The sequence below is a fragment of the Lissotriton helveticus genome, chromosome 12 (genome assembly GCF_964261635.1).
Source record: "Lissotriton helveticus chromosome 12, aLisHel1.1, whole genome shotgun sequence".
In the NCBI taxonomy this organism is placed as follows: domain Eukaryota; kingdom Metazoa; phylum Chordata; class Amphibia; order Caudata; family Salamandridae; genus Lissotriton; species Lissotriton helveticus.
In genome coordinates, this window is record NC_136073.1 from 851,524,446 (window position 1) to 851,537,064 (window position 12,619).

Sequence of the window (12,619 nt, forward strand, 5' to 3'; positions counted from 1 at the left end):
CAACTGTACCTTGATCCAAGGGTGCTCAAGGCTTTGGTCTATGGTCATCCTTTTCCTAAGAGGAGAAATTAGTGATAGTTATTTTGCTGTCTCAAGACGAAATAAAGCCAGGCCCAGAACAAGGCCGTCCCCAACCATTTTAAAGTCTTTACATTGATACTGCAATCTTACACTATCGGCCCTCTACCCTCTTCCATTAATGCCACCCATGTCCCACATGAACTTTCATAAGGAGGCTGAATCATGAAATCACCCATACTGACTGACTTTTATGGGACTCAGATTGTAGGGGGATAGGCGGCTTATTGATACAAATGAATTTTGGAGCCCTGTCTGGGAATTTCAGAAGGGTATGTCAGAGGCAGGCACTAACCCTCTATACAGAATGGTGTTTGGGGTGAAATTTAACTTATGCCAGAGGCATCTGGTCAGTCACACACACCCAGTCAACTACAATCGGGTATGATACACACTTGGGGTCTTTCACCAGCAGCCGGCGGATGAAGTCTTTGGCAAGCTCACTCGTGTTGCTGAAATACTCTTCGTCAAAGTCATAATTAACTCCTGAGATGTTGGTCAGAGTTTCCTGCTTTGTTTCACCCAGAAACGGAGACGCTCCACTCAATCTATGCAACAAAATAGAACACTGATTTGTTATTCCAGACACTGATTCTCTTTTACAAACAGGCGGAGCCTCGCTTTATGTAGCGCTCTGGTTTAAACACTATATTGAGGTCGCTGCCAAAAACATACGGGGAAAATAGTGAGTGGAAGAAAAATAACTTGAAAGAGTTGGAGATTGAAAAGCAAAAACAAAGCGTGTGATGGGTAAACAACAAGAGAATGGAGAAAAAAAACCTCAAAAAAACAAGAGAGAAAGCTTGTGTGTCTGGGGTTAGAGAAATAGAGTTAAGGACAGACAGAGCAAGGGAGAGAATGAAAGAAAAGAGAAAGACAGAAGCCTATATGGAAAATACAATACTTTTGTCCTTCTCTTCTGACATCCATTCATCTTCATACATTGTTATTAAATATGTGCATCATAATGTTGAACGCTTTCTGTAAAGCTCCAAAATTCTGCAACTTTCAAGTCTCAAGCATGCATTTGTCACCCCCTTTTAACACGTTTTGACCTTTATTAAAAACACCTCTCTTGCATGTTTCTCCTACTTCATCTCCCGTCACCTTTGCACAGTACATTGGTTAAATGTGTTCTAAAACCACAATAAAATAAACATTCAGTAAATTGTAGTGTAAAAACGCAATATCTGGATACTGCGTCTCAGATGTGCGGGTACGATAAACATGTGCGAAGAGCTCAATACCCTCTCCTTTCAAGCCCGTGTAGCCAATTTGAGAGCACTTGTCGGTGTAAAATGTTTGGCTTCGATCCACTTCATCGCCAAACTTCCTTAGAAGTGATCCAAACTCAGGTTAGATGCAAGATCAGATTTCACTTTTTGCCAGACTTGGGCCTCTGTGGGAATGCCTTTTCAATAGGATGACGGCATCCAGGCTATATTGACATTCAACTGTTCTGCTGTTGGATGGGGGTTTGGGCAGTGGCAACACTCGCCAACTGGATGACATTTAAGAAAAAAACAAATTATTTTACCTCACCCCAGACAATAAAAGTTTTAAACAAGGGGGTGCACCAACACCTAGAATTGGCACCACTTAACTGCAGACATTGCCTATGTTGCCATTCAGAGGAAACGCAGACTAATAATTTTGCTGCACTGTTCTTTTATAGTGGCGTCAAGTACGATTTGCATATGGCTGGTCAACTTTGATAACGATACCGATAGGTTATATCGATTACATGGAATGCTAAACAGATATCTTCCCACTCAAATAATGCTTAGGGAAAGTGTTTCCATTAATCACTTTTTGTTGTGTTGGTGGACTCCGATCACTTCTTGAAATTATATGTGTCAACCCTGCCTGACGTGCCAACCGTGAAGGAACCCAAGGACAGTCAGCTTCATAGCAGAAACATATCCATTATGTATGCACCACAGAAAGGTGAACATGTGGAAATAAGTGAATCATATATTGAAGGTAAAATCCAAAAAAACACAAAAGAATGAAGCTCAATAAAGGACACTTACAGAATGTATGTGATAACACCAATGCTCCTACAAAGAAAGAAAGGGGGTGTTAGTAATTTTTATTGACTGCACACATTATCATTGTGGCGGGGAACAAATAGACTGTAAGATACAGCAATCTGTGTACAGAACATCACAAACAAGACTCTTTGTTAAGGCACAAAAATAGACTCACAGAGGGCACACCAGGACGTATGCTTCCCAACAGAGAACCAAAAAATGAAGTCGGTATAGATGTATGTGTCTAGACTGCCTTTCCTGCTACCCAGCTCTGGGACACCATCAGGGGTATCTATGCGCTTAATAAAATCTCCATAATAATACAGAGTGGTGTACAACAGAGAGGATCAAGGTTCTGAGGTTAGAGAAGAGATAAAGTGGTGAGGTGCAAGGTCTATATGTCCTGACCAAGAAGATGCTGGTGTCGAGCAGAGAGTAGTAGGGGGGACCAGAGGGATTATCAAATGGGAGAAAAGAACTCCAGAAATCAGGATGCTTAGGGTGAACAGTTTCAACAAAGAAAAGACAAGACAATAAGAAATGGATGCTGCAATGAAAGGTTTCCAAGTAGAACATCAGAAGTAGAACTGACTTGCTAGGTCTGTGGAGTGGACCCTTGTAGGAACAGGACAAGATGGAGGGAGGAGACTGAACATAGTTTCCCCACTCATGTTCATCACTTACCCACACATACTGCATAACCGGAGTTCTTGATTAGCATTCTTGGGAAAGTCCTTGAACTGCAAATCTATTTGGTACTTACAGAGCAATATCCCCGCACAGAAATTACTGGCCTAAATTAATGGGCAGGTCATGAAAAAAACATCTCACTGAGGTTTTCCCCCTCCCCTACTACTCCTTCAGCCCTCACCAGGCCCTGGCAATCAGAGACACCCATGCTCACAGTCTTAACAAGGAGATCATAGAGCTCCCGTCCCCAGACTCTCCAACTACAAAGTTCTTGCTAACTTGACCTAAAATTAAACCTTCTAGATTTGGAGGGAAATCTTTGTCTATCTTGCTGCTAAATCTTGGAATACCTTTCCATAAAATATTCACACTATGACTGGTCATTTAGCTTTTAGGAAAAACTGGCCATCTCGAAAACCTTAGTTTTTGCTGTCTGTGTTTTATTGGTTAGTGTCCATCAGCGCAAGACACCCATGGGGCATCAGTAGTGCCAATTGCGACACATCTTCCCCATTGGATGGATCTTAACCCAACTTTCCAATCACATCAATAACTTCCAACTCACCAATCCTGTCCACACCTTCCAACTCACCATTCAGACCCATAACGTCCTAGTTGCCAATCACGCCAGTTACTTCCCAGTTGCTCTTTATGCCGATGCGTCCCACTCAATCCTCAGGTCCACAACTTGAACTCACTGCCCATGATGAACAGCAACTCAACATTCAGTCCAACAGTTCACCACTCATTTTCCATCACCTGCCACTTATGCACAAATTCCCACACACAATGAATGCTGATAATTTCCACTAAATGTGCAAGCAAGTTACTTTTTGGGCAAAAATGAAATTTATGGCCACAGGTTCCCAGTCATTGTTCTTTGCCAGAATTTACCAGTCACATCCACAACTTCTCACTCACCACCATTTCGACACCGCCCGCTCTCTGCCCATTTCCATGTTTCATGTCCACAACTTAACAAGTACCACTTACTAACAACCCCTCCTTATTTAAATATTCTCCAAACACTTTGTCCTCATCACTTTGGCTAGTCACCAACTCACTGTCAATCATCGTAGCCTCCGGTTTTCCAATCTCTGCTAGCCATTTCCAATTTCTTTGTGGGCTTTTTCTCTCACGGTAATGTTGCATTGTTTGAGTAAATGTAGGAGCTGGCCAGACAGCTAGCTAACTGTTTCAGAGCCTCCCCGAGAAGATGTGGTCTACTGGTAACACTGCTTTCAGATCAAACCAGTAGTAAAAACAGAATTAAAAGTTAAATAAATAAAAAAATAGACCTTTTTGGATCAGTTTTGGGGCAGCTGCACTTTACATGTTCCTTGCTCATCATCTCCCTTACTTTTTCACAAGAATTGCTTCTCTTGGTGCAGACCTTCCTACAAAGCTTCCTGGCAACTTTGCACTTTGGCTTAAAAACAGTTGCCGGACTGTCGTAGATTAGAACAAAGGCAAGAAGATTAATTATCGTGGAAAACTTATTTCTTTGGGATGGGCTAGGTGCTTCAATTAATGATCTGGTAAAACGGTCATCCAATGAGTATCACTAGTTGAACTGAATGCTATCCTAATAAGTAATCAGCTCTTTGATCCTGCAGTAATGTCCCAAAGTGGTTGCACAGCTGATCAACGCAGGAAGCATTTCTCCAAGTGGCGGGCATAAAACAGACATTGTCACAGAGGGACAATTTTGAACTCACCACATGTCTGCCTCTAGTCCAAGTGGCTCGTAGTTCACAATTTCTGGAGCTTTGAGGAGACAAAAAGAACAGAATAATGAGTCGGTTACATCCAGACATATTTCAAAACCTGCTTCTCAAAGTTCAGACATTCTTGGTAATTGCTCACCCACAAACTCAGGGGTCCCAAAGATATTTTTGAACTCGTTGCCTGCTTCTATCCTGTGGGCGATGCCAAAATCGATGAGTTTAATACGCGGGCTGGGCACATTCTTATCCAGAAGCATGATGTTCTCAGGCTTTGGGGAAACAGAAATTAGCATGAAAGTTATTGCTGTTAGTCAATATACTTCAGCTCATCATAGACAATTCTTTCCCTCTACACTCCCAGCCAAAGTGCCTCGTGAGCTCAGTAAATGAAGGAGGAATAATGTTTGGAAATATGCACACTACGTCTTAGCCTCCACCATCATTACTAATTGAAAACAAAACAAGTCTGTTCCCCTTGTCATTTCTGCACAAACCATCACATTTAACAATTTTTATAAATGTTCCAAAGAGTGCCCAGCTGATGGTCCTTACATGATCAGCAATTTGAAAAAGAGTGTCATTTACACACAGACTTGGTATGCAGGATGACATATATAGGTTTCCTTTGAAAAATCAACCCTTTTTTTACAATGCAAGAAAAACAGGGCCTCAAACGTTACCAGAGATGAATCCAGGCATGCACAAAGCTGTAGCACACAATTAATCAAGAAAATACAGACATTCTTTAGATTTTTTGATTTGATGATCTTAGAGAGTATAAACACCGTTTCAAATTGTTATGCTGGGAGGTGTACAATGTTTAGGCACACATAGCAACCAAGACAGACAAGTGAGGAGGTGTATTTCTTTCCAAAGAAAAATCTGTGATTTGGTTATTTCTTATTTTGTGATCATTCATTTAATATGGCTCTTGACTATTTAGCTTGGCAAAGTTGACGATTCGACCATTGGGGCAGTTTGTCCGAGGGTCATCATCAGGACTAAATATTATTTACATCACAATAAGCTTTAGATTGTTGATTAATTCGATAAAACTGCTTGGTCTGACAGGTCAACTAATAAAAATACTGTGATAATTTCAATAAAAACCTACCCTTCTTGATGTTAAAGAATTATACTATCTACAGATGAATTGTTTGCTTAGAAGGCATGCTTTTTTCCCAAAAAACAAAGTGTAATAGAGAATGAAGTATACTGTACAGGCATGTTCATATATGAGGTTCAGAAGCTATCGAAGCATGAATCAGAGTCAACCTACATCCCGGGGTCCGGGAGCCAGGGATGTCCTGGAGTTGGTTATTGTCCTCCTAATGTCTACTATAAAGAGCTTGGCACATAAAGGTACACACAAAGGAATTTAATCCATTTCTCCCACCAGTAAGGAGAGCGAAATGTTCACAATGGAAAATGTCCATAACCAGTGCACGAGGAAGAGGCAATGGCCGGTACTGGAACAGGTTAAAGGACATATTTACAGTTGTCAAATGCCCACCATGAGCTAAGTGTTGCGATGTAAAGGCCTGTAACATTCAATGATATGTTTGAAACTGCATCCCACCCAACAAGGCGGGGGGGGGGGGGTTAAGTAGGGACAAATACTTTATATGACAGGGATGTGGAGCATAGCAAGGTTGATCCATTTGGAACAGGGACACACGGATGCCAAGCATGGATTGACAAGATGCTTTCGGTAGCCACATTATGGCCATAACAAATACTGAAAGGGTATCTCAGAGGTTTTGGATTGGTGTAGAAGAGCGAGTACATTATTTCTTGCAGATATTTTATATATTTAAGCCTAAACGCTCAGAGCAGATTGTTTCATATTTTTATCATGCCTTCCAGAAACCGACTAGATCACCTTGAGGTCAAAGTGGGCAATACGCTTTGAGTGCAGATACTGAACACCATCCAAGATCTGTTTCAGGAACTGCGTTGCCTCCTCCTCCGTCAGGGACTCCTTCTCTGCCAGGAAGTCGAAGAGCTCCCCACCGGACACCAGCTCCAGGATGAGGATCACATCGGTCTTGTTCTCAAAGATGTCGTGGAGGGTAATGATGTTTGGGTGAGTGATCTCCTTGAGGATGCTCACTTCACGCTCAATCTCCTCGCGACTCACACCACGTCGGCTGGAAGACAGGCGGCGCTTCTTTATGAACTTAGCTGCAAACTCGCGGTCGGTCCTCTTCTCGTAGCATTTCCGCACAATGGCAAATTGGCCGCTATTGGAAAAGTAGGACATCACAAAATTCAAAACTTGTAATTGTTAGCAAGAAAACAAAATACAGACATTCGGTACAAAAAACAACAGAGAAATGTTGCTGTTTTTTTGTTTTAGAAAACTTCCATAGCCCAATAAAACGCCCCTCAAATAAAGTATACAGGTTCAAGGAAAATACAAATTAGTGCTCAAAGATGTTTACATGCCACATTTTATCAGCATGTCCTACCTCAAGCAGCACTGGGCTTGCAGCCAACACCACTTAGGAATCTGGAAGTTATAGATTTGTTATTTTTCTAATATAGATGTTGGTATTCATGCTAAGCAGGCATAGTGTCGTTGGCTTAAAAATCATGAGTAGCTGAAGTTAACTCTGGTGACATTGTACCATCTTTTAGGGCAATCCCACAACTCCAAAGAGTGACAGGAGAGGAGAAGCAGAGAGAACATTATCTTGAATAAAAAGTTTAGACCGCTCCTTTTTTTCCGAAGCAATACTTGTTTTCAAGCAATCAACCCCCTTGGCTCACTGATGACAAACAACTCCTTACCGAACAAGCTATTAAAAGGAAAACTGAACAGTGGGTTCATGAAATTGCAAGCCAAAGCACCAAATTAAGCCATGGTGCTGTACTACAAAGAACACTTTAGGTACAATTTAGAAAACCAATCACGGAGTGAAATTACCCTCTTGTTAGTTCTAGATGGACAACTATAAAGAGTCAACTAAAAACCACAGAGAAGTGCTTGGAGGCCCAAACTGCAGTGGTAGGGGGGCTCGGGCGTCTAGGAGGTGAAGCAGGGACTCCTGTAGGACTATTGTCTAGTAGGAGCATGCTCCCCCTCATCCTTTCCATTGTGCTGCACTCCCCAGCATGCCACGGTGTATTTGCTCCTTGTCTTTCTTACACTCAGGCAAATGGCTTCCATTGGTGTAGCAGTTGCGGTGGCACCAAGGCACATAAAATACAGCAATAATTAGTGTTCTATCATTCAAACAGCAGTCCGGGAACCACTTCCTTCCTTGCACCAGGACCCATGACCCACTGGCTACAGTACTGTGTAGACTTCCCTCACTGTCACCTCTGCATCTTTACTCCATTGCCTTCACCAGCCCACCCCTCCCCACATGTCCTGCTCCCTCGAGGACGCGGACAGTAGCTGAAGTAAAAATACACACCCTCTAACCCTTGATGGCATCACAGGGTTGAATTCTTGCACTGCTCTGCTCCTGCCACAGACTCATGACCCAGGAGGGCAGATGCAACTGCTGGGCAGATGTGCAGGCAAGAGCAGTTATTAGGTCGGCTACTGCCTGCATCACCCATAAAGCCCAGACCAATCTACTCTCCGTTACCTGGCGGAAAAACTCAATCTATCAGGCAGCTCCAGACAATTGCTAAACTCTGCAGCAATGCTCCTTGAACCCCCGTCCTTTAAAGGGGAATGGCTGATTGCACAATTCTTCTCTGGAATTCGCTACCTCCAAATCTGCGCACAATTACCTCGCTTGCGAATTTCAAAACAGACATGAAAGCGACTTCTGTAGTAGGGGATCTCTGTTATAGTCATAATCTAGTGAATAGTCCCGCCCATATGCGTGGACCCCGGAGCAATCAAAAATAATCTCTTACAGTGTCAAAAAATGCAGAAATGCATAGACACTTAAGAGAGAATTTAAAGACAGATAATGCAGCCAAAAAGGCTACACTGTCCAGTACTTCAACTAGAAATTCCACCACAAAATCCACAAAACAGCAAAGCCTGTACAGATTTCCCTTGCTTAACAGCAAAATCCCTCAGGAATGATAGAGAGAAGAACCTGGACAGACAAGCCCCATAGGCTGCCATTATGTGGCTTAAATAGGATACTGTGCCTTTAAGGAACCTTCCAGAACCTTCTCCCAGTATCCCAGAATGCATAGCAGGTCCAACTTAGTTTCAGTTATTTTTTCCGGCTCCTGCAAGCAGGACCCTGGAGCATTGAGCTCTCCCTTTTCAAGGGTTTTGTTGGTGTTTTTACACTAAATTCGATTTTTGGTGCTTTTAAAGTACTTTAGTGACTTTCTTCTTGGGTTCCTGCACTCTTTTATTGTCCATAATGCCAGCATTATTTGACAAATGCCCGGAGTGCTCCAGGAAGAAGGCCAAGTCAAACCCCCATGAGGTCTGTATCCTCTGCCTTCCCTCTTCCCACATCCCTGAGGAGTGTGTGATCTGTAGAGGCTTCTCTGGAAGGACCCTGAAGGACAGGCGTAAAATCAGACTTCAGGGACTTGAAGAAAGAAGATTGAAGGCACGAGGTGGGTCAGGAGGGGCTCCTTCTGCCCATGCCGAGGCCTCTGGGGGGCTCCCCAGGGGCAGGAAGTCCAGCCCGTACCCAAGATCTCCGTCTGGGTCAGTTGCGCTGACCACGACGTCGAGGGGAAGGTCCACGGCCAGTTCCCGGTCTCCCCAGGGCTCTGGGTTGAGAAAACGTCGCCCGTCGACGTCGAGGGACGTGTTCCGGCCGCCGTCGATCTCCTCGTCGTCGCCGTCGGCGTCGAGTGGTCGACATCGGAGGACCCGGCGTCGGCGCTCGCCGTCGAGGACATCGTCGTCGAGGGGATCCTCGTCGTCGAGGCCGCCGTCGAGACGGAAGAAGTCTCCGGCGCGGAAGACGTCGACGTCGAGACAGTCAAAGGGATTGACATCGAAACGTTCCAAGAGGTCGACGTCGAGACGATCCAGGTCGACGTCGAGACGTCCGAAGAGGTCGAGGTCGCCGTCGAGGCACCATCGCCCGTCGTCGAGATTCCGTGGCCCGTCCATCTGGTCGGGGTCGACGTCGAGACGTCGACACCGTTCGACGTCGAGGAGTGAGAGGCGGTCGACGCCGAAGGGCCGTTCGACATCTAGGGACCCAGGCTCGCCGTCTGGGCACCCATCTTCGGCGTCAGGAGGTCGAAAAGACAGGCCCAGGACTGTGGGGGGCTCCCCACATTCCGGACAGGATGATGGCTCGCCGGGAACGGCGTATTCCGAGGTATATACCCCGAAGAAGCCTTCAGCACCTCCTTCACTGCCTCCTTTGCCAAGGGGTCCGCCTCCGAAGGCTCCGACCCCCCCTGCATTGCCTGCTCGACCGGCTCCGCAGGCCCCGCTTCCAGTGACTCCCCCACCCCCGGTTCCACCGCGGGCGGTGTCGATGCCCAAGTTTCCGACGCCGCCGAAGAAGACTCCTAAGTCGAAGCCGAAGCCTCGGACTCCGGAACCGGGGAGGCCGGCGGACCGTCCCAGGCCCAAGAGATCGAGGTCTCGCTCGGGGAGACGGGACAAGTCTAGGAGTGGACGCGGATCTTCATCGAGATCCAGGCATCGCCATAGGAGGCGTCGGTCCAGGTCACGCTCATCTGGGACCCGTTCTTACTCGCCCACGCTGTCTGATTCGCCGGAGACTAGGGTGTCCCCGATCGACGATATCGGCACATTCCAAGAGGTTCTCCTGCGCGGAGCGGCGAAGTTGGGGATCAAAGTTGAAGCGCCTACGCCTTCGACTTCTGTCATCTTTGAGACGTTACACAAGAAACACCTGTCTCGCCCCCTACTGCCGGGGCTCCTCGAACCGGCTGAACAGCTTTTCCTGACGCCGGCGGTTGTGAAGTCTGCGCCTTCCAGGCTCCTCAAGAAATACAGAGCTCCGGACTCGGACCCAGCCTTCTTGAGAAAGGACCCGGCGCCGGATTCGGTCATTGTGACGGCGGCCCGGAAGCTTCATGCCACCTCCCCTGCGTCCACGGTGCCTCCGGACAAGGAGAGCCGCTGGATCGACTCTTCTGGGCGAAAAGCGTGTGGTACATCCTCCTCGTCAATGAAGGCTGCCAGTGACTCGGCTTTGTTGGGACGATACGACCGTGCACTGTGGGACTCAATGGAGCAGTTTGCGGACCTCGTTCCTCGAGACCGCAAAGAGGACTTCATGGAGATCGTCCAGGAGGGGATGCTGGTCTCTAACCAGGCCATTAGCGCCGCGGCGGATATTTCCTTGCTGTCTGCGCACGGATACTGCCACGGGATTAACCAGAGGCGCCATGCTTGGCTCCGGTTGACGTCTCTTAAGCCGGAAGCACAACAACGTGTGGCGAATCTCCCGTTTTCCGGAGATACCCTCTTCGGAAAACACGCGGATGACGAGATGGCCAGGATGAAGGCCGAGGCGGAGACCCTGACGGCGGTGGGCTTGGAGAAGCCCAAGGAGAAGAAACCCTACCGCCAGTTCCAACGGCGGTTCGGGTCGCAGGGTCGTGGAAGAGGGCAGTCTACCGGACAACATCAGCAGCAGCAACAGCAGCAGCAGTACAGACGGCCCTTCCAGAAACGCCAGGGGGGTAGAGGTAGACAGCAGTCCTCTAACGCTTCCAAGGGCCCGGCCGGGCCTCGACCCTGAGCTGTTACTTCCCCCTCGTCCGTTACCCGCTCCGGTGGGGGGAAGCGTTCAATTTTTTCTGGCAGAGTGGAGAAAAATTACTCAGGACAAGTGGGTGCTGAATATTGTTTGCAATGGATACAGTCTGCGTTTCACCAGCCCTCCTCCATCGATTCCTCCCGTCAGCTCGCAGTATCAACTGCGCGAGCTTCAGGCGGAGGCAGACATTCTGCTAAGGAAAAGGGCGATAGAAGACGTACCTCTGTCTCAAAGAGGAAGAGGTCTTTACTCTCGGTTCTGTCTTGTCCGCAAGAAGGACAAAAACGAGTTCAGGCCCATTCTGGATTTGCGACAGGCAAACAAGTGGATTCGCAGAGAAAAGTTTCACATGCTGTCGTTGCATCAAATCTACCCTCAGCTGCAACGAGGAGATTGGATGTGTGCCATAGATCTACAGGACGCATACTTCCACGTGCCCATTGCATGCAAACACAGGAAGTTTCTGCGTTTTCAAGTCGGCACCAATCACTATCAGTACACGGTGCTGCCCTTCGGACTGAAGTCTGCACCCAGGACATTCTCGAAATGCATGGCAGTGGTAGCGGCACACCTGCGGAAGAACAAGGTGTTTGTCTACCCGTACCTGGACGATTGGTTGATCAAGGCCTCCTCCTTCTCGGAAGCTCAAGCACACTTCCAGAAGACGTGCGTTCTCTTGAACAAGCTGGGGTTGCACATCAACATGTCCAAGTCGGTCCCGATTCCGGTCCAGTGCATCCAGTACTTGGGAGCCTCCATCAATACACTGTCGGCAAGCGTGTCTCCTTCGGAAGAGCGACGTTTATCACTCCTTCGGAAGGCTCAGGCTCTCATGTCTACTCCGTCCACGACAGTGAGGACGGTGTCTTCTCTGCTGGGATCGATGGCCTCGTGTATCTTCCTGACGCCACATGCGCGGCTGCACATGAGACCGCTACAGGAGTGCTTGGAGGATCAATGGGACCAGAGGAGAGGATCTTGGGACGACAAGATACGACTGTCTCTGCATGCTCTTCAGTCTCTGAAGTGGTGGTGCTTGAAGGAGAATCTCCTCAGAGGGGTTCCCTTCCACAAGGACATTCCCACAGACTATCGTGACGGATGCTTCTCTCCAGGGCTGGGGAGCGCACTCCGGAGACCTACAAATTCAAGGGACGTGGTCCCAGATGGAGGCCACGTACCACATCAATTTCCTGGAACTCAGGGCTGTGCACTTGGCACTGAAGGCTTTTCACCCGTCCTTTCAGACCAACTCTCTGCTTGTTCAGACGGACAACACGACAACGATGTATTACCTCAACAAGCAGGGGGGTTCGAGATCGCGCACTCTGTCGCAGGAGGCGCAGGCGATCTGGCACTGGCTTCTGGCTCGAGGACTGTCTATAACGGCCACCCATCTGCCAGG

General features: G+C 47.3%; 1 protein-coding gene across 1 annotated transcript in view; it reads right to left on the minus strand.

Annotated features, from left to right (window-relative positions):
- The window catches only part of DAPK3 (death associated protein kinase 3), a 51,607-nt gene that overhangs the window by 6,258 nt on the left and 32,730 nt on the right, over positions 1–12,619 (minus strand). The window contains exons 3-8 of the mRNA XM_078669738.1: positions 6,411–6,771; positions 4,668–4,797; positions 4,520–4,568; positions 2,112–2,138; positions 474–626; positions 10–55 (exon numbers count right to left, since the gene is read on the minus strand). Coding sequence (XP_078525864.1) covers positions 10–55; positions 474–626; positions 2,112–2,138; positions 4,520–4,568; positions 4,668–4,797; positions 6,411–6,771 — 766 coding nt within the window. The remainder of the gene's footprint in view (positions 1–9; positions 56–473; positions 627–2,111; positions 2,139–4,519; positions 4,569–4,667; positions 4,798–6,410; positions 6,772–12,619) is intronic.